Source organism: Spea bombifrons, chromosome 4, assembly GCF_027358695.1.
Source record: "Spea bombifrons isolate aSpeBom1 chromosome 4, aSpeBom1.2.pri, whole genome shotgun sequence".
NCBI classification, from domain to species: domain Eukaryota; kingdom Metazoa; phylum Chordata; class Amphibia; order Anura; family Pelobatidae; genus Spea; species Spea bombifrons.
In genome coordinates, this window is record NC_071090.1 from 62,704,372 (window position 1) to 62,729,749 (window position 25,378).

The 25,378-nt window shown below is 37.5% G+C and overlaps 1 protein-coding gene across 1 annotated transcript in view; it reads right to left on the reverse strand.

Annotated features, from left to right (window-relative positions):
* Positions 1-779: 779 nt before the first annotated feature.
* The window catches only part of SEMA3C (semaphorin 3C), a 70,912-nt gene continuing 46,313 nt past the window's right edge, over positions 780-25,378 (reverse strand). Inside the window, exons 9-18 of the mRNA XM_053461928.1 lie at positions 23,667-23,781; positions 21,371-21,440; positions 18,087-18,231; positions 16,412-16,634; positions 11,083-11,171; positions 10,369-10,410; positions 9,078-9,235; positions 6,608-6,675; positions 4,059-4,189; positions 780-2,056 (exon numbers count right to left, since the gene is read on the reverse strand). Of these exons, the coding sequence (XP_053317903.1) occupies positions 1,649-2,056; positions 4,059-4,189; positions 6,608-6,675; positions 9,078-9,235; positions 10,369-10,410; positions 11,083-11,171; positions 16,412-16,634; positions 18,087-18,231; positions 21,371-21,440; positions 23,667-23,781 (1,449 nt within the window). The 3' untranslated portion in view covers positions 780-1,648. The remainder of the gene's footprint in view (positions 2,057-4,058; positions 4,190-6,607; positions 6,676-9,077; positions 9,236-10,368; positions 10,411-11,082; positions 11,172-16,411; positions 16,635-18,086; positions 18,232-21,370; positions 21,441-23,666; positions 23,782-25,378) is intronic.

Genomic DNA, 25,378 nt, shown 5'->3' on the forward strand with positions numbered 1-25,378 from the left:
TCCAGGTCTTAGATACAAATATTGTTTTACATAACGGATTATATTAGCTAGTGGGGAACATGACCATGTTTTACTTTGTTTTCTTAAAAGACAGCCTTCCTTTCTATTTCTATTTATCTTAGGGTTGTGTCTAATATTTGTTGGTACCAGTAGATTCTTGTAGTATTTCTGGATTGATGCTTTATAAAAAAGCAAGTTTGCTTAAGAACAGTTACTTTAAAATTATTACTAAGCCAATCTGAATCAACACTAAAAAGTTCACTATTTCTCATGTTTCTATCACCAGGAAAAGGAACACAAGCATTATTGTCAAGCACTGCAGTGCTATACAAAGAAGCCCATTATAAACTCCAGACAGTGATATATGGGTTACACATGTAACAGAAACATACTTTTACATAAAAAGCCAAAAAAACTCACAAGGCTCCCCTGTCTGCGATACTGGATATAAATACACTTGGATCTGCTAGCTACAGCTTAACATATAACATTTTGGATACTTGTTTTGTACCTTAACATACACAGTAAGACCCTGTAAGGAAGAAAAGGAAAGAGAAAACATTCCTTTCTTCTTTTCTGGCTCATCAGAAGGTAAAGTCATAATGAATGAATTTACATGCTATTTGTTTAATTATTACATGTATATTTAAAGTATTTAATGTAGTGTCAGATGTACCAGTGCCTTAATGGGATTGTCACTGAGGAACTGAGCTTATAATGACATCTTTCCGGAGTATTGGATCCATCATTACTTCCACCTTCATTCTTTTTCTTTCTTCCATGGCAGTTCTTGTGGTGAGTAGTGCTCCAGCATCAAACTACAATTCTGATAATGTCAGCAACAAGCACACGGGCCAGATACAGACGCATTATACTAAATTTTAGAATGGTACATTTTTGTTTTCTGAGCATCATTGTAGGATATGGTCACTGTTATTATATGACATATTGTGCGACATCACATGACATTTAGCCATTGGCAATGGGATTCAGCACACTTTCTTCACATTCTGTATCCCTATATACAAATAAAACACAAATCCACATTTCAGGCCACATCGACCATAAAAGTCTTTTGCTACTGCTGCCATTGTTTGGATAGTCTTCAACTGCACTAACGCCTCTATTATAAGACCATGTGATTTCTTAAGCATTTTCTAACTTTCCATCTGACCTTCTACCTGCACATAATCCACCACCTTCTATTTATGTCATTCAATGCTTAAGCTTGAATTTCAGGTACTTTCCTTTTTTAAGATAGTACCTTTTAAGTGAAGAAAACTGTAAACAGACCCATGAAAGAAAATGAGCAATTTACAGACACGAAATTGTCATTGCGTTCACTACTCCCAAGTACATATTAATAAAAAAATCTAATAAATAAGATAGAATATTAAGTTCAAGTGAAGAAAGCTACTGCAATAAAAGGAAAATGGTAGAATCGTGAAGAAATTAACTGGCAAATCTTTTGGCTACTAGACAGTCATGCATGGAATTTTACAGGACTTCTATTTTAAAAGGAGTGTTCAGCATCAGCTGCTAGTTAGATGCTGTGGATACAAATGTTCCAACATTTTGTGTATGTGTTTCCAAAGGTTGCTTGCACAGAAAAGGAAGGAATTCCATGAAAAGCCCAATACGTTGTAATCTAAGAACCAGGCAATTGATTTCTTCGGTTTCTGCTTTTTCTTGTGTTCATAAGGACCTTTAGCTTGCCATAGTCTTTGAGTTTGTGTATTTCAGCCTCCTGGCGAGCTTTTTGCCTGGTCTCCTTGCAGTACTGGTTTATCAGTTGTGTTTCGGAGTGAGTGAAAGCTCCTGAGAGATCTTTGGGATGGAACTGCATCCCACCTAATGCACTCGCCCATAGCCATTTTGACTTGTCGGTCATCAAAGTCACAATCTCTGGTTCTAGAACCTTCAAGTTAATTTTTGCTATTGTTTGTTTGAAAGTATTCTCTGTGGCTATACAGTGGTAAAGTCCTTGGTCAGTGTCCTGGACAGAGCGGATGAGGAGTCCTTGATCAGTTAAAATAATTCTCTCATTTAATTTAACCTGAAAAAGACAATTTAGATGTTGTAAACATGGATGGGCTCAAAAATGCATATATGAAAGATACTGTAGTTTATTTTAACATACTTACTTCACAACATACTCTTTGGGCCAGGGGCGTGCCAGTATGTTCTGGCCCAAGAGACATGTAAAGCCATATAACTAATAAGTGCCATAAGGTAAGCAACACTTTTTTTTAAATAACATTGTTACTGCTCTAAAAACTAGATATGATCTTTTCAGGAACTTGAAACAGAGCCCTAGCTTCAAGAACTTAAAGTGTAGACATCTAATTTAGAAAAAGTCCAGAGACCTTTGGTGAATGGTACGAAAAGTGCACCACATTAGACTGATTGAGTGGAACTGGAAGTGCATTTGTAAGAATAGATACTAAAACACTTCCATACACTGGTGGCTTTTGATGGCTATTGAATGGTCGTGCATTCCAAAGGCAGGGAGGACTGAAAGGGATTAGATATGAGAGGGCTCTTGAGATATATAAAATTAACAAGAAACAACCCTGTAGCTGAACCTTAAGGGGGGGGTAAAGTGGAATGCAGATATTTAAGGAAGGACATAAAAAGTCACCTTGCAAGTTATATTGAACAGAGAATGTAATTAGTGTTTTTTCCTTTACTATCCACCAAATAAAATCATGAGCAATTTAAACATCTCACCAGTGTAATAAAGGACCTGCACTTGTCTATGTTTTATGTTTGTCTAATTAGATAATTCTGTAGATATAAATAGCGATATCTAAATAGTTTTTCTTAAAGCAGCAGTATATTTGTTTTATTACACATTAGAAATCAATAAATGAGGACAGGCCAGCAATAATTGAATAACTAATGGATATCCCCCATGGGAGACAGACAAGATTCTGCAAGGGTATGTATTTATAGCTACATGCCAACCTCCATCGCACCATGTTTCTCTTTATAACCTGACCGGTACAATAAATATGGATTATGATTATTTTCCATTTTATTTCCTGAGGTTGAAACTGCTTGAAGGTCAGCATGGCAAATCACAACTTCCATCCCTGTAAATATCAGTGATCTTCTTGATAGTTAAAAGATCCATTCCTCTCAGTATGTGAATTAGCGGAAGGAGGACAATTTTATTTTAGGGTAAGTAGAAAGAAGAAAAGATGGTACACTTGGGAGGTATGAAGATGAGTGATTCCAAAAGCATATAGGCAGGCAGAAAATAATGATGACTTAAGTGTCAGACAAAGCCCAGCTCTATTACCATTCCATTGGATAGTTCCAAGAGAATTTGATAGATCACCCTGTCATTGCTTTTAATAAATGTAATCCCTCTTGACTCACAAAAAGTGGGGTTAATTTGTTATTTTAATATCTTTTAATTTATTTAAAAAATCCATCAAATAAAACCGTGGCTTTCATTCAAATAACTAATGGAAAATTAAATGGCCACGTATAATTATATTGTTTCTAGCTGTAAAGTGCATACAGTTTATGTCTTACTGTATGTTTTAAACAAAGCCTTTGTTATATGGAAACAAAGATTATTGATCTGACGTACTTCGTTCATCAACATGTTTGGCATCTAGTCCAGAGTTCTGTATCTTAATATGCACTCCAAATATAGTTAGATGCTGTAAAATAATCCCGAGCTGCATTTGTTTCTTGGCAATCTGCAGACTAATTTCCAGACAATGATGATGGTATTGTCTAGGCAGAAAGCACAGCTGGTGATTTAGTGTATGCGATGGAGGCTTATAGTTCCAAAACACATACGGTCAATGCAAAGGAAGCGTTCGCTCCAAAAAGCTACCCTTAACAAAGGACGCTGGTATTACTCTGAGAATAGTAATTGGTGTTAACTTGCAGACCCATTCCTTTGGGTAGTATACAATTCTCCAAAGTATGTAATAAGAAACACAGGAGGCTGCAATTATTGAAAAGCATCAGAAGATCGTTGGTTTTATTTATATGTTAGCAAAAGTTACACTGGTTTTCTTTTCAACCCAATAACTCACCTCTTTCCTCCGGTCATTATCTTTCTGCAGCAGCCATTTGACAGATGCCTGGGGAGATTTTGCACTGCACTCCAAGAAAGTTGTGTTGTTTCTGACTCCATACTGAATCGTTTCTACAGTGTTTCTATATTCTGGAAAGCAATCACATAATGGTCACAATCTCAAGTACTGAGCCAAAAACACCAAAATATATTTAGCTACCTAAAGCTGAGCCAAAGGAAATAATATATGGCTACAGGAGCCACATCACAGGTTGTGGGCTGGGCAGACCTTTATTTGGGAAATAAATTGTAAAACCATTACTGATTTTTTTTTTTTCTGGAGTCTGGAAAAAATGAACTGTAAAATGAAACACCACGGAAATCCTTAATAGGAAAATATGATGTATGTTCAGATGTTGTGGTAAATGAAATAATTTGCTTTTAATTTGAAATATTATCCACTAAGTTGTAAATGTTTTTTATTTTTTTACATGGAGTAAAAAGTGGAAAACGTTCCTCGTCTAAAAACTAGAAAATGTCATTTAACAGCTTTACCAATACTTGTGTTAACTGAGAATGTGCACTTGAGGCACACCACTGTGACCCTTATGGCGCTAAGTTTACAAATACTGTATTGCATACTTCTAAATGAATCTAAAATCCAGTGCTTTCTTATATAATTCTAAAATGATACATTAAATGTAAGCTCATAATACCGTATTGGCTCGGATATAGGCCGCCCCCGTATATAGGCCGCACCCTAAAAGTTTGGTGCTTTTTTAAAGAAAAAGTTTTTTTTCTTTAAAAAAGCACCAAAAAAAACATGCTGCCACTCTGTCCTCTCACCCCCCCGAGATACGCTGCCGCTGTCCTCCCTCCCCGAGATATGCTGCCGCTGTCCTCCCTCCCCGAGATACGCTGCCGCTGTCCTCCCTCCCCGAGATACGCTGCCGCTGTCCTCCCTCCCCGAGATACGCTGCCGCTGTCCTCCCTCCCCGAGATACGCTGCCGCTGTCCTCCCTGCCCGCGATACGCTGCCGCTGTCCTCCCTGCCCGCGATACGCTGCCGCTGTCCTCCCTGCCCGCGATACGCTGCCGCTGTCCTCCCTGCCCGCGATACGCTGCCGCTGTCCTCCCTCCCCGCGATACGCTGCCGCTGTCCTCCCTCCCCGCGATACGCTGCCGCTGTCCTCCCTCCCCGCGATACGCTGCCGCTGTCCTCCTCTGCCCCCCCTCCTCGACTTACCGGAGCAGACTCCCGGGTGTCTTGCGGGGCCGGCGAGGGACATCTACGCAATACGCGTATGCAACTTCCGGTACCGGTACCGGAAGTTGCATGCGCGTATTGCGTAGATGTCTCCCGCCGGTCCCGCAAGACACCCGGGAGTCTGCTCCGGTAAGTCGGGGGTGGGCAGAGGTAAAACGCTTAGATAACCTCCCGTGCCGGCACCCCCCCCCGTGGGAAGTGCTGGCAGGGGAGGCTGTCTGAGCGTATCAGACAGTAGGATACAGGTCCCCTGCACCGCTGCGGGGGATCTGTATCTTATCCCCGCTGCCTGCCCGGCGCCCGGGACTGCATGTCCCGGGCGTCGGGCGCTAGACCCCGAATATAGGCCGCACCCCCACTTTAAAAACTTAAAGTGGGGGAAAAAAGTGCGGCCTATATTCGAGCCAATACGGTAATATCAGCACACTTTTGCCAGCCCTCCCCTACCCAGCTGCCTGCATTTTGCACATTTCATTGGTAGGAAAGTACTCCAAATTAAATAACAGTTTCTGTATGTGTGCCCAGGGTTTTCTTATGTCCCCTGGAATACATGTGAGAGCCAGCACTGGCGCTGACCGAGCATGCGCGCTACTATGCATTCAGATGAAAGCATCATCTGCAATGTAAACAGCCGAGGGGCAGAGAATAAGAGGACAAATAGAGGGGATTCTGATGAACTAAGAAATTTCACTTTGCACTGAAGTGCATAGGATGACTGTAATGTCCATTTTACTTAGTAAACATGGATTGCCATGGCTATAAACAATGTCTACTAACTGTTGTTAATTCATGTTGATGGTGGTGGGAAATGCATGCTTTGTGATCAAGTCCATGACTAGACTGCTAAGAAAAGAAAAAAGAAGCTACATTGAAAGCAATAGAAAACTGTTCAATGAGGCACGCAAAGTCCTAGTTCATCAACAATGGATATATTGTTACATGCACATTCCAGGCAATAAAAAACCTAGCTATAGTTAGACACGTTAAAGGAAATGTAATTCACCCTGCACATGGGCAGAGAGGTAAAAAATCAGTGACGATATAACCCTCTTCATACCAAACCAACCTTAATAATATACTATTGTATGTGCACTCGAATAGTATTTGAATAAGTCACTGTTTCATTGTTTTGCTCCCAAATCTCACCTGAGTACCAAGTCGTACTTGTTCAATATAAAATGATTGTTAAAATATATGTACCTAGGCATCGCCATTAATTACAATCTTATTTTCATTTATCAATCTTGCATAACAGCATCCAATAGTGAGTCCATATTAAGTAAGAGGTAGAAATGGCTTACCTTTCAAGTTAAATCCCCTGCACTGTGTAACCGGATTTCCATGTTTGATATCTTGTCTTCGACTTCTCCTTAAAAAAATAATGCACAATAAAATGAGTTAGATGATTTTTATTTGAGGTGAGTAATTTTTTTTCCACTTTTAGTAAAAACTCCATTAGTCTGTTGAAATGTTTAGACAGTCATACTATGTTAAAAGCATTCAGCAGGATACCTTCTCTTTAAATTGAAAAAACATATGTAATATTTAACTTGGCCTAAAATACAGTGCAGTATACAGTAATGTAGATTAGCATTGACAAAACCTGGTTTTATGTCATTGTGTTTCAATAAACTTTCCTTATCTGCAGATAGGAAGCTGCCCATTGTTGTCGGACATATGATATTTTGGGTGACTTTGCCTATTCAAACACCACACTGAGCTGATTCTTTATGGCAATGCTATGAAGCCCTTTCCCACATAGACTTTCATTAGTCACCGTGTTATGCTGGGTAATTAACATCACAGGCAGTATCAAAGCTGGACCCAGGGTGACTATGTAGCCTAGGCTCTTTAAGGCCATCAGCTGCATATATATATGTTGTTTTTACACTTTCCTTGCATGTAGATGCACACTGCAGGGCCCGATTTGCTGCTGGAAAAGTAGTATCAGTATGCAGCACTAATGGCCAGTCTGGGCCTAGAAATATAATAAGGAGCCAAACCGTTTAGTATATCTGAGCTAAGCTAACTGAGCTTGAACACATAGAAATGCCTAATATGCACCTGTCTGAAAATATTAGGTAAGAACTCTAAATGTTTAAAAAATAAAACTTCAATACATTATTTCTGATCTGATACTACCGTGTTTCCCCGATAGTAAGACACCCCCGATAGTAAGACGTATCGGGGGTTTCAGAGGGGTCGGCTAATATAAGCCGTACCCCGAAAGTAAGACATATGTCTTACTTTCGGGGAAACACGGGGGATTTGCCGGGTCCGCCACTCTAAGGGGCCGGGAAGTCCCCACCAAGGCCGGCCTTACGTGTCTGCGGCCGCACAGGATTTAAATTAAAACATCGGGGTTTTTTTTTAACTTTATTTAACATCCTCCATGTTAAATAAAGTTTTTTTAACTTTATTTAACATGGAGGATGTTAAATAAAGTTGAAAAAAACCCCTGATGTTTTTATTTAAACCCTGTGCGGCCGCAGACCCCTAAGGCCGGCCCCTTAGAGCAGGGCCGACCTTTGGGGTGTGCGACCGCACAGGGCGCCACACTCCAGAGGGTGCCAACCTGCGGCACCCGGCACCCCTCCAGAGACGGACAGTAATGTCCGCCGCTGGAGGAGCAGGCTCGCAAGGGAGCGGTATCGGAGGTCTTTAACAGACCTCCGGCTCCCTTGAGTGATTTTAAGCCGGGTTCAACCCGGCTTAAAATCACTCAAGGGAGCCGGAGGTCTGTTAATGACCTCCGATACCGCTCCCTTGTGATCTGCGCGGCAACAGCTGTTGTGCGCCGGGGTTTTTTGTCAGATCCCGGCGCACAACACTGAAGCCGCGCCCACCGCTGTCCGTGCCCTCTGAACCAGGAAGAAGACAGAACTGAAGAAGAGGAGCGAAGAGGAGGAAAAGAAGCTGAAAGAAGAAAGGAAAGGTAGGAAAGCATTAAGTGAGAGTGGATTGGTGTATATGTGTGTGGATTGGTGTATGTGTGTGTGGATTGGTGTATATGTGTGTGGATTGGTGTATATGTGTGTGGATTGGTGTATATGTGTGTGGATTGGTATATGTGTGTGGATTAGTGTATATGTGTGTGGATTTGTGTATACGTGTGTGGATTTGTGTATATGTGTGTGGATTGGTATACGTGTGGATTGGTAGGTGTGTTGATTGGTAAGTGTGTGAGAGTGATGGGTGTTATGCTGTACCATTTCCAATGTCTTTTTCATGATCTAATTATGCTCTAAAAGTACATCATAACTCCCATCACTCTCAATTTTTTCCCAATATAAGACATACCCCGAAAGTAAGACATAGTGGGGCTTTTAGGGATAAAAAGAAAGTAAGACACTGTCTTACTTTCGGGGAAACACGGTAGCAGTTAAACAATTGGAGGGAGTTACATTTTAATACAAGGTACATGCATCGCACCAAATACAATGTTTAGTTTTTAACAGACAAGCTAATTTTTCTCAAATAAAAAAAAAAGAAGAAAAATTTATCAACTTGGAACGTTAACAGAACTTTGGATCAACTCAATTAAGCAGCTAGTCTAGATGGTATACTTCCATAACGAGCACCTTGCATGGCAAAGCTGCTACAACAAATATTGTATGGACAACTGGAGAACTTGATGCCAAATGTGAGGAAGTAATGCTTCTAAGCCTTAATTAACATAAAGTTGTGACTATGTGTAAGTCTATTTATCAGAAAGCTTAATTTTCTTGACTTTTTACATGAACATTGCCAAAATTCAATTTTCATTCTTACCTCTTTCCTGAAGGATAAAATCGGGAACAGAACTTCCCATCCCAGGCACAGTAAGGATCCCGCGCAAGGCAACAGTCAGCACAAGCAGAGCCATAAACATGACAGCGATGCAAAGACACTTGTGTGATGCCCTCTTCTGAGCCAACATACAATTGTTGCTGTAAAATACAAAATGTAACCTTTAATTATTATAATTCATTTAAGTACCACATGGGATGGTAACCTCACCAATGGGTTGTACATTCAATTCACTCTTAAATGGGTGACAGTAACCAATACCATCTATATATAAGCTGTACAATAAACATACTAAAGGGAAGGAAAAAGTGCAATTTTGGGGGAAAGTAATAAAAAGTGTAATATTTGTTATTGCCATTGCACCACCTGCACCGGAATGACTCTCTTTAAAACCTTTGCTTGTTTCAATGTTTGTAGCATGACCCTCCCATAACAGAACTGAACTTTTATATGAATGGTGTTATTTAAATATCCTGTGCCTGGTAAAAACTCAAGACAGTGTTGCTGTTCAAACCGAATTCTTAATAAGACCTATGAGTCATGGAACAAGATTTTTTTTCCCCTTAGATAAAGCTCACATCTATTACCAGAGCCAGACACAATTTCACCCTGCAATTTATACTGTATACTTTCTGTGATAGAATAAACGGATACACATTGTGAAACTGTTCATTTTGTGGTTTGATTTCCTTTACGTGTCCTTTTTTTTTTTGTTTCCGCAATCAAGCATGTATATTTTTATGCAGAATTTCCTTATGGGAGAATGTAAGGGACATTCAGCATGAAACCAGGCACATATATACTTCCAGTAAGATTTAGTATTTATTATGCCCTAAACTTGAACGATCATGCTGCCCTAAAGGCATCTATTAGTAACGGCACGGTTTCATTGTGTGAAACAATCTTTCCAACTTCATTTCATGAAACCGAAGTTACATACTAAGCCGGAAGATATTTTTTGTTTTGTTTTTTTAAACTATAATTTGGGGGAATCGTTTTTTTTAAAGCTGTAGTTAAAGTTAACGTGGTTGCTGCCAAAATTAGGGTTGTCTGTCAACAGTTACCATTAAGTGTTTCCTGTACGGAATATTTGCATAATATTGAGTTTACAGCAGCTGTTCTGCACAAATATGGGAATTCTATTCATCTTTGTTGTGAAGAAGACTATGACATCAAAACATGTATATGTTAATGCTTAGTTAATACAGTGTTAAGTGTGGGAATGCATGATTAAATTATACATTATATTTCAATTGTGGTGCTTGTAGATTACCTTTTTTGAAGAAATCTTCATTGAGGTTACAGGAGCATGAGTCTAAAAAGAACCAAACTCTCATTAGAAAATTATGCCCATATTCACAAATAGAATTGCTGTTTAGTCATAAATAATATCATGTTTATGTGTATATAACAAAAAGTATATTCCAATATTATGTATCTAATAGTATGTATTTCGCAACAACTAATTTATAAATGATTAGATTTGGATGAACATATAAAGCTAAATGTATTCTGGTACTGCACAATATGTTCATTGTCCCCTTTGAGTCAATTTAATTTACAAACAAAGCACTAAGCCATGTATTACACTGATACTGTTCATTATTTGCTTGTTTACAAATCAAACCATGGAGATAATATAAAAAAAATCCCTTTCTATTTTATATAGATGGAAATTAGGGGAAAAGCTACATTTACACTTACACCACTGTCTTCAAAACATTTACAGTTGGCAATTTATGTCACGTTAAACATTGTGTGCGATAGATCTGTTTATTACACTGAAGACAGACGACTTGCACTGAGATCATGGCTGCATGGTTCACCAAACATTACGTTATTGCAAGTCTAATTTCAGCTAACTCTAACGCATATTATAACACCATTTTTTTTAATCTTTAGCTATAGCTTTTGTTTCTTTGCCAGGTCTGTCAGATCAAAGCATTGTGCAGACATGTAGTTTTTTAAACAGAGCAGTGTGCCAAACCTTAAAAACTTCCAGCTCTTCTAAGATCAGTTCTCCGCTGGTTGAGCTGTTACCGGGGAGTACAACAACCTTTTGAATTGTTCCTTTGTCTAAAAGCAAAAAGAAAGCATATGCTAAGTCCATTTGTGTCTTTTATTCCTTGATGGATAATAATACTTATTAAAATATAACTTTTTACAACTGCATATTTATTTTTTTATATGATTATTTAAGATTTTCCTCAATTCTGACTTTTACATCTGCCTATTTTCTTTGTAACTTCGTTTATGTTACTTTTATCTTTTCTTGTTTTCTTGTTACAGAGCGATGGCCTGAGTTGACTAAAATAACTACTTTTTAAGGAGACACAGTAAATACCAATTCAAGCAATATCTGTAAACACTGGGTACCTGTACGTCAGTGTACTTTTCGTTACATTATAGCAGAAAACGGAGATGATTAAAACTAGAACTTTATGTCTGAACGATGGGGTGGTATAGCTGTTCAAGCAAAACTAAAGTTTATAAAGCAATAAATTAAATACAAGCTATAACAAAATGTTAACACTCAATATTATGCATGTTTATCATATAGTGGAATATGCCTTTTGAAGGCCCACCTCTGATATATAAAAAAAAGGGAAAATGTTTTATAAATGCTATTTTATCTGGCCCAAAAACTATGTAACCAGCCTGTCTTTCTGTCTGCATAAGCAAGCTGGTAATACCAAACACTAAATATGTTTATCATGGTGAATACAATGTCTTGATGTCTTTTCTAGCTTTAAATACAGATACTGGATATATCCAATGTGATACAATGTATCACATTGCCTCATTGTTTGCCTTTGCTGGCAGAATAAATGGAAAATAGTTGGGATGATAATAAATATTGTTACCAAATGAACAGAGTAAAGGGCTTTTGTGCAAGCAAGAGACTGGAAAGGACGATTTTTCCCTGTGATAAATGGGTTAAAACTCCTGGCTCACTCAATACAGCTCCCCCAGTTTTAATTTTGCACTTGCCTGTTACATTTAGGACGGTGGAAGACCACACCATCCTTGGTGAAAAGTTGAAAGAACAGATGTGTATCTGAATTCCAAAATACATCTCAAACTTGGATGGTAATAGTGAAACTTTAAAAACCCTTTGGCCTGTTATGGTTTTAATTGGGAACTAACCTATATGGCTGGTTCATGGCTAAACAGGAGAAACCTAATGTGTTGTTTAAATCGATGTTCTTCAGCTCTAGCAATGTCCTTGCAGTATCATGGCAGGTGCTATAGTGTTATGACACGTAGGTTTGTCAGAATATTTTTGTCATAATCTCTGTATTTATTTACTATTTTGCCTAAACTCTAACAATAATTAAAATGTATAAATGCCACATAACTCCACAACATAAAGGCAAGTAAACCTTTTACACAATAATCTGGACCACCGTCAGGAGTTACCTTTACTTATAACTATTCATACATGGGATTTATATATTCAGAACACATATTGCTGCCACTAAACATGGATTAAGTACATCTCTTGATGTTACATATAGTTTGAGTGAGAAACCTAAATCAACATTGCAAAGTGTCTGTCCAAGACTATGTTGTGAAGTTTTTTTTTGCCAACAATGCCAAGACTTTTTGTGTTTGACCAATCTTGTCCTGTTTGCATTGACACACTCAGACCAACATACGTACAAGACTAATATGTATTATACATGCAAGTTAAACAATATAACGTAAGTGTAATCGGAATAAAATAGACCAATTATTTAGTGGTTATGCCCAGCCAGACAGTAATTTGATAGTAAGCGCCATAAAAGACCTTTAGATTGAGAGATCATTATGGAATGCTTTACTGATATTGTGTTCTTGAGCTAGACATTGGTGGTTTCAGGTTATATATTTGCAATCACCATGAAGTAATCGTATTCTTGCTGTAGTTTCTTGCTAAGCTTTAATAAGATCATTGTAGAAAAAAATGTCAAGTGCGTAGAGGATCGTTTTGCAATATGTTTTGCTTTAATGTAATTGTTAATTCATTTTCCCACATATCCTGCACCATTTGTAGACCATTTCTTGTCAGCTGTCGTCAATCTCATTAAAGAACTCCGTCAGAATTAGAAATTACAACCGTACAACTAAGCAGCTGTGATTTCAGATGCCAGAAGCTTACTACAGGGGAAATAATGAAAATGTATTGTTAAACTAATTAGGTCTTTTCTCTTTGTATTTCGGTCATCGGGTATTATGATTTATGAATGATTACATACTGCTCAATAATGATAGATTGTGATTAAAACACTTTTGTATAACACAATGACAATGCTATGTGATATAAGAGCTAGATTTACACCTCACACCAATTTCTTGTACTTGTGTCCTCAAGATTAGTAAAAACTGTAATGTGATTTCGATTCTTCACAGTAAAGAATCTAGTGATTCTATACTGGGTGAAATTATTAAAATTGGCTGCCGGTATGCAGACTCAAATTGTGTATGCATTTTTATTCCTGTTGGGCTACAGTTATAATTTACAAGAAAATAAGACGTATCTGTATTCCATTCATTTCATAGTAAGAACTGGAATGGCATGAGCCATTATCTTGAGGAATACCATCACTCACTGGAGACCTGTGGAAAACTATGGTTGCCCAGGTCTCCCTTTCTCATTATGCATGTTGCTGACCTGTGCATTTAATTGTCACCGTCGTACATGCTGCCATGGTATCAAGACCTTAGGTTATTAGATATTCAAGATTTCCTACATTTGGTTTTCATTAAAAGTTGGCTACAAAATGTACCATCAATTTAAATGTACGTGGCATCATACTACAATCACTTTTAAATTGCAGAGGTTTTCTGTCTATGTTTACATAATAATGCTGGACATCAAATATGAATATTTGACTGCTACCAAATGGATAATTGCCTATGAATGATCTTTAGGTTTTTCCTGCAGCTATGTAGCTCCACGATTTCTTCCATATAGCTTAATGGTTCATAGAAATATATAGTCTTTTCACTGCATCATGTCTCTTAGTCTATTTATCAATTAGATTTGTGTCTATTCATGTTGCTCCTTTATTCTCCCAACACCAACATAGGCAATAGATAGCATGGCTAATGTGACAGAGTTTTACTCAGCTTTAAGAAAAAAAATAAAATAATTTCATCCAACTCGGTTAAACTCCTTTTCAAAAACCATTGGGTGTCGGAAGACTGTATCTCTATAAATGATTTTGGCATTAACAATAGACCCACATCCAGCATCCAAAGGACATTTGCCCTATATGACCTAGAATCAGTCCAGGCCTGTTGCTGACTGATATTGTTTGGACATGAAATTGTACCCTAGTGACCATAGCCATGTCAGTGCCAATTACAAATATTAGCCTTTTTGAGGAGACAACGGCCTAATGGCAGCTTGAGGAAAAAACCCTTGCTACAAACCTTGCTATTCACCACAACCTCCAATTGAGAAAGCGAAAGCTCTGGATACTAAAGTCTCTAGCTCACAGAAAGGTTTAAATATGTCTGATATGTTTTGTAATTGTAGAAAGAGGAAGAATTTTTTTTTTATTTATCATTATTTATAAACCTTAACAATTTGGATTACCACAGGGGTGGATACACAAAGAAATCACTTTTAAGATTTACACAGTAATTTCCCAACAGATGCACAGTTCCAAAATGTTGTTTATTTATACAGCAAAGATTTAAGACAATTTAAAGGGGTTGTTTGCAGTGATTTCAAACTGAATCTCTGAGACCCTATGACAATAATGGTCTATATATATCTATAGTGAGAGAGAATTTTGAAAGTTCTGAATTAACACGCAACTGGTTCACATTGCAGTTTTCTGCCTTGGCTCTAACACCAGGAGTGCAAACATTATGTGTGAACGTTACAAAGCCAGTAATAAGTGAGCTCTTCCACATGAGGTGTCTGACAGGTCCTTGACGGTGACAGACAGGTCTGGAAGTAATTCAGCTGGATAGCTGTTTTCTACATTAAATTCTGACTAGAATTGGCAAAAGGTGTAACATATACTCTACACTCGCTTCTATGCGTCCAAGCAATTATCGGCCAAAGCACTATGTGTTCCTCTATCAAAAAGGAACTGTAAACACAGAATACCATGATGTCATCTTATCTCTGGTTTTCACATGGAAAGCACCTACATTCAGTCTCAACCTGGCTAGTCTAAAAAATATATATATATATTCATATCAAACGTTATTGTTATAAGAAAGATTGCTTTGAAGATTAACTAAACTGATTTTATCATATTTATTTACAATATTTATTTACTATCAAAAGCACATGCTTTTCTAGCTACCAAGCTAAACCTAATGCAGTTTGAGATGAGAAATTCAATTTTACATCAATATCAATGCCTGTTAGAACTTTCCCTGCAGAAATAGCTGCTTTATCTCAGTGATTTCAATACATAACATCACCGAGAATGTGAATAGACAGAGGTGGCAGATGTATTGTATATGCTAATAACTGAACCATGATGTAAGGGAATCAACGGAAGTGACAATGACTCCACCATTAAGTCACGTTTGTATGTGTGCATGTAGAAACCCCTTGTCTTTTTCACTGCTACCATGTCTTGACCAGGCTCCTGCTGAGTAGAAACATTGCCACCTATATTGCCGTTATTAATTGCTCTTATTATATGTTTTTTGCACACATTTTTTAATCAATCTGAAAGACATGCATGCCGCTAGTGATGTAACATGACCTGGGTTGATTTGGCCTTAGGAAGCAGGTCTAGGAAGTGGGAATAGAATCTTCTGGGCCAAATTAGCAGTGTTAGATCATTTAAAATTCAAAGGGCTGGTTGGGTGATGAGCGATTTCTTATTTATCACTCTTCTGAGAAGGAGGGCTGGGATATGATTGTAATGGTAAAAAAGCACCCCACTTAAACACTTGCAATGTGCAGAAAGAATATATGCGTCTTTAATTTGAGATACAGTTATCTTCCAGATTTAACAAACGTATCTGGTTTGCAGATTGTAAAGGAAAAAAAAAACTTAAGATCAAATATATGGCTATACTTCAGAGAAATCTCTGCTCTTGATTGTATTAAAAAAAATATCCATTTTGGGAAATAAACAACGTTTTTACACAATGTCAGCAGATGTTTGTACCTAAAATAGATTCCAATGTATCAGTTCTGTAACAAGAAAGACAGAATGGGCAATATGTACTAATCCACAGAATAAACAATCCTTATAATGTTATGACATGGTGGCCAAACATCCACTATATTCGCTGCTACATCTAAAACACTGCAGTCAGTATCTACAAACAATCATATTTTGTAATTTGCTTACCTGTCCCAAGAAACAAGACGTGGTACTTCCCATCTGCTGCATTTACTCTGTCCACTGCTATTTTTGTGTATTTGTAGTCTGTGCCTGTTCTGATTAGAAGTGGCCTCTTATGTCTCGGATAAATAGAATTGAACATCAATGGATGATTTCTTATGAAGGTAACCACATCATCTGGGAATTCTTTGGTGGTCAGCACAGTTGGGGTAAATGCACCGCCAGGGCACTATAACAAAGCATACAGCATATAACCATCCCTGAAATGTGATTTTGAAACTATATATACGTTGAAATTCTGGAAACATAACAGAATTTATAGAAAGCGTCCGAACAGATTATGCAACACACAATTCTCACTGTGACTTGCAATAACAAAAAAAAGGGTTTGACATTATTGAGTTTATGTTACGTCATGAGCACAGCTTCCACATATCTTATAAGCAAATTATACCAAATATTAAAAACTGGTAACACAGCAATCATTATAGAAAATTAGGTTTTTATGAAAAAGTTATTCAATTTTTTTCTTGGTAAGTCTAAAAATCTTTTATTAATGCATGCAAGTAAAGAGTTTTTAGAAATCTTTTTTTTTTTTTTTTTCTTAAGCCACTAAGTATATTTATAACATTAAAAAGTACATGATAATAAAACATAACAGTGCCTACTAACATCTTAAAATGTACCACAACAAACCCATCCATAGCTTATTCATATTATTGACACCATATTGTTGTTACTGTCAAAAATATGATTTGTAGATTTAAAAAAAAACCAAAAACAGTACATTTTGGAATATCCAGAGAATATTGCAAAGAATATGCTTGTGTTCTGACTGCGTCTGCTAGTGATCACTATGATTATTGTGCACACTGTAGCCAGATGTGCATAAAACATTTATATTTGACAGATACCAATTTAACACTGTGTTGGAGGTCTGCGGAAAGAAGAATAACACTTAATATTTTAAATACATTAGATGAGATCTTAAGTTGAATACTTGTGCACCACCTTAACCTGCTACCGGTGGACATTTGTTTAGCTAGCAGTGCCAGGTTTCTGACGACACGTGTGCCACAGGCCTTCGCAGGATTTTTTCCAGGGTAGGGGGACAAAATATCCTTCCCACCTTTCCCCTCCTCCACCTTAATCCTTCTTCCCCATTGCCTACCTTTATTGGCTCAGGAGAGAGGTTTCCTGGTGGGAGGCTGTTCGTTAGTTACCCATTAATAGGAAATATATATATGACTATTGTAGTAGTAGCTCACAGACCAGCATGTAGCTGCACAACTATAGTTTACAATAGCTGGCGTGGTAAAGTTAAACCACAACAACCCCATCCACAATACCAATGGTGTTCAGCCAGTAATGGCTGACTATATATAATGGCAGCTGCAGTCAATAACTCAGATTAAAAAAATATATGATTTAAAGAACCTTCTCATCCCAATAATCTTCAAAAATATAATAAATTTAGTCCTACTTGTTAACAAAAGATTTTGGACAAATTTACTACTAAAAACTTTTAAGAAACTTTATTTTTGCATATCCTGTTCAAAAGAGTAAGAAATCACATAACAGCATAACATTGCTAATGAGCAAATTAGCTACAGTCAAAAAGCAGGCACTGCGGTATGCCGATTAGAAAAGAACAGAACACACGTATGCCAATGCAACTTACCGTGCCAGGCCTTGGGTAAGGGATTCTACCCTGATATGGAATTAATTGGTGGTTTGGGCCTTCTCTGTGCGCGAATGGTCCATTAAATACAGTCTGGATATCTGACATATGGTAAACACACACGGCCGAGCCTTTAAACACTGAGCTGTAAAACAATGAGTTTTTTCATTTAAAAAAGGTAGATTTTACAAAAATATAGCTACCAATAGATGTAAGGTAAACCATTGCGTTTTTGTCTTGATTGCTAACAGTTCTTATCAGGCCCCAAAGAAAAGATAGGAAGGAGCTGAGTATTGCCTGTAGTCTAATGGCATGCGGATAAATGAATGACAATAATAATGTTATATTCCAAAAACACCAGTACATGATACACAGAATTGCAATGTTCAATAAGGTTTTCATTTCTGTTAAGAGCTTTTTCTTGCCAGTATTCTTCTTGCACAAACTCTTGCCAAAGATATAGGATCTTTCAGCTGAAGATGTCTTCCGGGATCATGGCGTGTTTAGAAGAAAGATTTCATACTGGGTGGTCAAACAGAAGGAAAACATGCACAAAACATTTCATTTTCTTTTTAGTCTAAATTGGATTTCTTGTTATGAAAATCCTATCAGGAAATCTTAAATACTAAATCCATGAGATTAATGTAAAGAGAACAAAAATGTTGGCGGTCCTGCTGATGTCGGGGGAATTCCCGCTGTTGTCAGGGGTGTTCCCGCTGATGTCTGGGGGTGTTCCCGCTGATGTCGGGGGGTGTTCCCGCTGATGTCGGGGGGTGTTCCCGCTGATGTCGGGGGGTGTTCCCGCTGATGTCGGGGGGTGTTCCCGCTGACGTCGCGGAAAACACCTCCATTTAAAGGGGAAATGGGTGGGAAGTGAAGCGTGTCATTCTCTCGAAGTTATCCTAGAGCTTAAGCAGTTGTGTAGAGAAGTATGGTAAAAACAAAAACCTCTTGAAAGTGGTGCAGGTCTGATCTGCAGCTACTGAAAAGCTAGTTTGAGGTTATTGCTGCAAAAGGAGGTTCGACCAGTTATTAAATCCAAGGGTTCACTTAATTTTTCCACCAGAACTGTGAATGTTTAATGGGTGCGTTCAATAAAGACACGAAGCATTATCAATGTTTGTGTGTTATTAGCTTAGCACAATGTGTTTGTCTATGATGTAGATCAGATCAAGTTTTATGAGCAATTAATGCAGAAAAAACGGTAATTCTAAAGGGTTCCAGGCACGCAGTGTAAGTGAAGAGGGTTTTATTGTTGCACGTTGCAGGACGCAATCGGATCACTGATTTGTGAGACGGGTGAGACGTATTCATTATTGGTTACTAAGCCCCAACATTTGGTAAAATTTCCTTTTCATAACATTTTGTCAAAAACCCCACCAATGCTAAAAGTTGTGAGTTTAATTCAAAGCATGAGTGTACGAGTAACAACAGAAAACAAAACTCCATGAAACAGTTTACCATAACCACAGGTATTTGAATATACTAGTATTTAGAAGACCACTTTTTGTTTAGCTATAAGAATATTTAAATTAACTCTGACTTTTATTTTATATTCTAAGTGCTGGCAGATCAGACTGACCACAAGTATAGGTACACAGTAGCTTATTTTACTGTTTCTTTTTTCTTTTTTACCTTTCCAGTTATTTCATTCACACACTAATTCCCTTTGGTATTAAATCCACATGTTTAAAGGTTTATATAGGAAAATCTGAAATCCAATCTACTGGCCCACAACCAACCCTGACTTTTTAACAATCAAGTCTTTTCTGTATTTAAAACGTGTTCTGTTTACATTTAAGAAACCTCAGAGGTACAGCCTCTTAAATAAACTCCATCTCATCCTTGCTAATAAAAAAAAAATCACTCAGGGAAAAAAAGCTAAAAATAATATTACAGCTTGGATCATACTTAAAGCATTGCATGTGGGCACAGAAAACATTAGCAAAACCACTGGCTTTTTTAAATAACCTTAAAAACGGATATACCAAGTGCATCTCCCACTTGCTTCCTTTACCTAAGTACCCAGTATACTTCTACAAGGATAAAGACTAATTGAAAATCATATTTATTTTCCATAAGAGTGTTGGCAGTTTTCCACTTATTCCTTTTTATGTCTTAACGTCTATCTTTCTAATGACTGATGCAATGTTATAATGTAAATATGAGTTCTAACCGAGGTACTTAGGAAATTTGTTCGTTTTTCAATTTAAAAAAATCCTTTAAAGATTACATTCCCGGAAAAAAAGATATGTTATTATGTGCTTTCATTTTACACAATGTATATACACGACTGTGTGTGTTTATCAGGCTGTGTGTAATGGGAACCCAGGCATTAATCTTTTATAATAAGACTTCTACATGACCTCCATTTGCCTATGTGTTCTGTTTTTACACTTATCATTTCAGAAGAAACTCTGGAATTATCAGACCACTGGAGAAATAGCCAAAATAAAGCTAAATGTCAGCGGCCTTTGGAATGCATGAGTATCTGCCCAAAAACATCTTACTTACAGTAGAGGAATGATCTATGCTATTTCATGTAGTATAAGCCACCCACTGAGGATCTAAGTGATAGTCTACAATATCAGGAATCCATCTGGCTAGAACAGTCTGCTTCTTAGAAATTCACACAAGGTCATCACCCACAAAATAACGTCTAAAAAATCTGAAAGAAGAAGCTCCCTGGGTATATTTAATGATGACAAGACCAATGCTTGGCCCCCTATACATATTCTTTCCTATGTTTATGAAACCAAAAGCTCCAGCTCTACCCAAGAAATCAATTACATGAAAATAATATGGCTTTTTTATTAAAACTTATGCAGATACAGCTGAATGATAACAGACTATATTTTAAGTTTTTGGTTAGGTCAGGCTCAATACCCAATGGAATCGACAATGGGCGGTCCCTAAACCCATTGAAAACAATGCATTTTGAGCCTGTACAATGCATACAATGCGTTAAATGCATATAGAGCCATATAGAGCAAAAATGGATTGTAAATGCTTTTTGAAACTATATTTCACATAAAAAGATGTAGGGCAGAACTAACTTCAGGCATCAGATTCCACAAATCCTAATTGTTCAATTACATGTTATTAAGATAAATTTAAAAACTCTGGCAGGACCATGGCTCTTGGACATAGATAGAAAATACATGGAAATGCTGGCAACCAACCATATTTAATCTTGATATGGGAATTTGTATTTTCAAAGCAAGATATAAGAACCATAGTGGAAAGAACAGACATTTATTTGTTTGAATTAAATAATGCTTTACCTCGATGTTGTAAAAATTCCATATACCAGTGTAGTCCTAGGGTTGTCCGTTTCCATAAGAAAAACATCCTCTACATAGATGAAAAAAAATAGAAAAAGAAACCATATAATAAAAAATATTAATATTTAAACATTATCTATTAAACATGACAAATGTTGTTTTACGATGTATTCATTAATCTACATGATCTAATTTAAAATTTGTTATGGGTGCTATGGCATATCACACCTAAAAGCTAAAGCGTCTAAAGCTAAATCATTCACTGTCACATTTAATTATAATGTTTTTTTTTCACAAATCTGCCAAAATATGATATCCTGAATTTAGCCAGATAATCTTGACAACTGGTCTAAAGGAAACAGAATTTGATGGCAGATAAGAACCATTAGGTCTATCTATTCCCACTTACGGTGTATGGAACTAAAAGCCAAGCCTAATATATAATATATAATATAATATATAGCTGCAACTCAGTGATGTAGGATAAGGAAAAGACATAAACCAGTATCAATTATGGGAAGAAAGTTACGTAAATAACATTATTTAATTTGAAACTACAAAAGCACTTTGGATACAGCCTACGTGTTAATTCCTTTACACATAGTAACAAACCTCAGATCTCTACAGGATACAATAAATCCAATGCTTACATGATATCACAGTTTACTGAGTAGTAAAAGGGATTTATTTTACAAGCCAATTAAACACTGTATGTGGGTCCCTTAATATCCTTATCTTCTTACTAAAACTAGCAAAGAATATTTCGGCATATATTCTGTCAAGTCTGATATTTGGTAAATTAAGTGTTGAGATTGAGTTACAAGAAAAACAAAACAAAAGAAGTGAACCTTATAGAGCCATTTTTGTAGATGGGAACTTCTTCACTCCAGCTACCCTGGAGCCTTCCATTGTGGGAAGCATCTAGAACTGCCCACTGACATCGGCGGGCATTCCCACTGATGTCAGTGGGAAACACCCCTATCTAAAGGGAAAATGGGCAGGGAGCGGGGCGTGCCAAGACTCCGCTCCCGCGACCCTGGAAGATTCGGGTCTTGAACAGGAGAAAAGGTGATTCACCCGGAGATCAATATGTGAATATGAAAGGATGAGTCAAAATGTAATAAGCTGGTTGGAGATACACTATATGGACAAAAGTATTGAGACACTTGACCATTACACCAATAGGGACTTTGATGACAATACATTCTAAATACATAGCCATTAATATGAAGTTGGTCCCCTCTTTGCAGCTAAAAAAAGCTTCCACTCTTCTGGGAAGGCATTTCACAAGCTTATGGAGTGTTTCTGTAGAAATGTTTTCCTATTCATCCAGTATTCGTGAGATCAGGCACTGATGTTGGACGAAAAGGCCTAACTCTCTGTGTGGGCCTTTCCATGTGCACCTCTATATGGACAAAAGAATTGGGACACGCCTCTTAATTATCATATAATCAGGGTTTGGGCTAGGCGCAATGAAGGAAAATCTTAATGCTTTAGCATAACAAGACCTTTTGGACAATGCTATGCTTCCAACTTTGTGGGAACAGTTTGGCAACGGCCCTTTGCCCCAGTGCACAAAGCAAGGTCCATAAAGTCATGGTTGGATGAGTTTGGTGTGGAAAAACCTAGCCCACACAGAGCCCCAGTCAGGGCTCCTTTTAAATATAAAGGGGCACCAGGTAAGCTCCCCTCTGGGCCCCCTTCTCCACCCAATTGTACCAGTTTGTAGGTAAAGGTCTGTGCAGCTACCAACAAAGACCTCTCCTCTAATGCTTCCTCTGTGTGCTACCAGCTATGTGCAGGCAGTTGCAGACCTTCACCTCTGGAGGCTGTAGAAGATGTCCAAGAGTAGGATAGCATGGGCCTCTAAGGTTACCCCCTATGAACCGCATTAAAGACTGCTCCAGAATATGATGACATATCTCAGCACCATGTTAAGTATCATACAAGGCATCCCATTGCATGGATTGTTGGTCTGTTAAACTATGCATGATGCAGTACTGACTTATAGAATTACAAATAAGATCTTAGCTATCACTTACTAAAAAAGTTAATATGACCTTCTAAAATCCATTATTAAAAGAAAAAGACACCATAGGTTTATTTCAAATGGATGAGAATATAGCCTACTTTTATGAAACACTTTAAAAGCACCATCTATCTAGCTATATTGAGTCTTGAATGTCTAAGGTTATCTGCTACTCACTATTTATTGAGTGTTTTGAAAGATGTTCATTTTGTTTATGTGAAAGAAAGTAGTTTTTAGGAGATTACTTAACCTGAAACCTAATCTCACCTAATTCATCAAAGTAGGTTTCAGTCCCATCATCATCCATCACAGAGCACACCAGCCTGGCCTTTAAAAATGTTGTCCATTTGTTAACAAGACTCCTCTGTCCACCAATGTCATTCTGGAAAAGAAAATTAGTTTGCTGCAATATTAGGATAGCTCTTTTTGTTAAAATGTTATACTTTTACACAAGTCATTCACTATGTAAGCTTAGCCCCTTAATGACAAAGCCCGTACATGTATGGGCTCAAAATGCATTGTTTTCAATGGGTTTTGGGACCGTCCATTGTGCTTAAGGGGTTAATTAAAGGATGCACAGATCATTTGCAAACATTATTCAGATTCTGCAATGTTTTCACTACATACACACTTACACAAATATAGAAATCAATGCAGCACTGTAAAGGGCACAATATATGGTACAAATGGCAGGCATCGAAGTAACTCAGATATTACAATACATTACAACAAGGATTATATATATATATATATATATATATATACATATATATTACACTATGTCATGATTTATTCAACAAACATTAAAGCCAAAATGGAGATGCCATGTGTTAAACATTAAGTACACCCTTACTGCTTTCATAGCAATTAAGATGCTAAGTAGCAGACAAATGCCCTTAATTAATCAGCAAATGTGACCACCAAATATAAAAGCCAAAGTTTTAGCAGTGTGTCGGTCTGGAGCATTCAGGTGTGTGTTGACGCAATGCCAAGGAGGAAAGACATCAGCAATGCTCTTAGAGAAGAAATTGTTGGTGCCAATCAATCTGGGAAGGGTTATAAGGCCATTTCCAAACAATATAAAGTCCATTATTCTACGGTGAAAACGATTTTTCAAATGTGGAAAACATTCAAGACAGTTGCCAATCTTTCAAGAAGTGGATGTTCCAGAAAATTCACCCCTACGTCAGACCATGCAATGGTCAGAGACATTGTAAAAAAAATCAAGAGTTACATATCAGACTCTACAGGCCTCAACATGCTAAATGTTAAAGTTCAATTAGAAAAGACTGAACAAGTACGGTTTTGTTTGGAAGGGTTGCTATGAGAAATCCTCTTCTCTCTAAAAAGAACACAGCAGCATGGTTTAGGTTTGCAAAGTTGCATCTGAACAAACCACATGACTTCTACAACAATGTCTTTTGGACAAACAAGACCAAAGTGGAGATCTTTGGCCATAATGTACAGATCAACCTTCGGCGGAAACTAAACAAAGCATACCAGCACAAACACCTCATACCAACTGTTAAGCACGGTGGTGGAGGGGTGATGATTTGGGAGTGTTTTGCAGGACCAGGGAACCTTGCAGTCATTGTGTCGACCATGAACTCCTCTGTATACCAAAGAATTCTAGAGTCAAATGTGAGGCCATCTGTCCGAAAGCTAAAGCTTGGCAGAAATTGGGTCATGCAACAGGACAATAATCCCAAGCACACCAGCAAAAACAGAATAGCTGAAAAAGAAAAGTATGACGGTGTTGCAATGGCCCAGACCTCAACCCAATTGAAATACTGTGGTAGGACCTTAAGAGAGCATAACAAAATGCCAGCAAACCACAACGAACTGAGGCAACGTTGTAAAGAAGAGTAGGCCAAAATGCCTCCAAAACAATATGAGAGTGTGATAAAGTCATACAAAATACAATTACTTCACGTTATTGCTGCTAAAGGTCATTCTACAAGCTATTGAATCATAAGGTG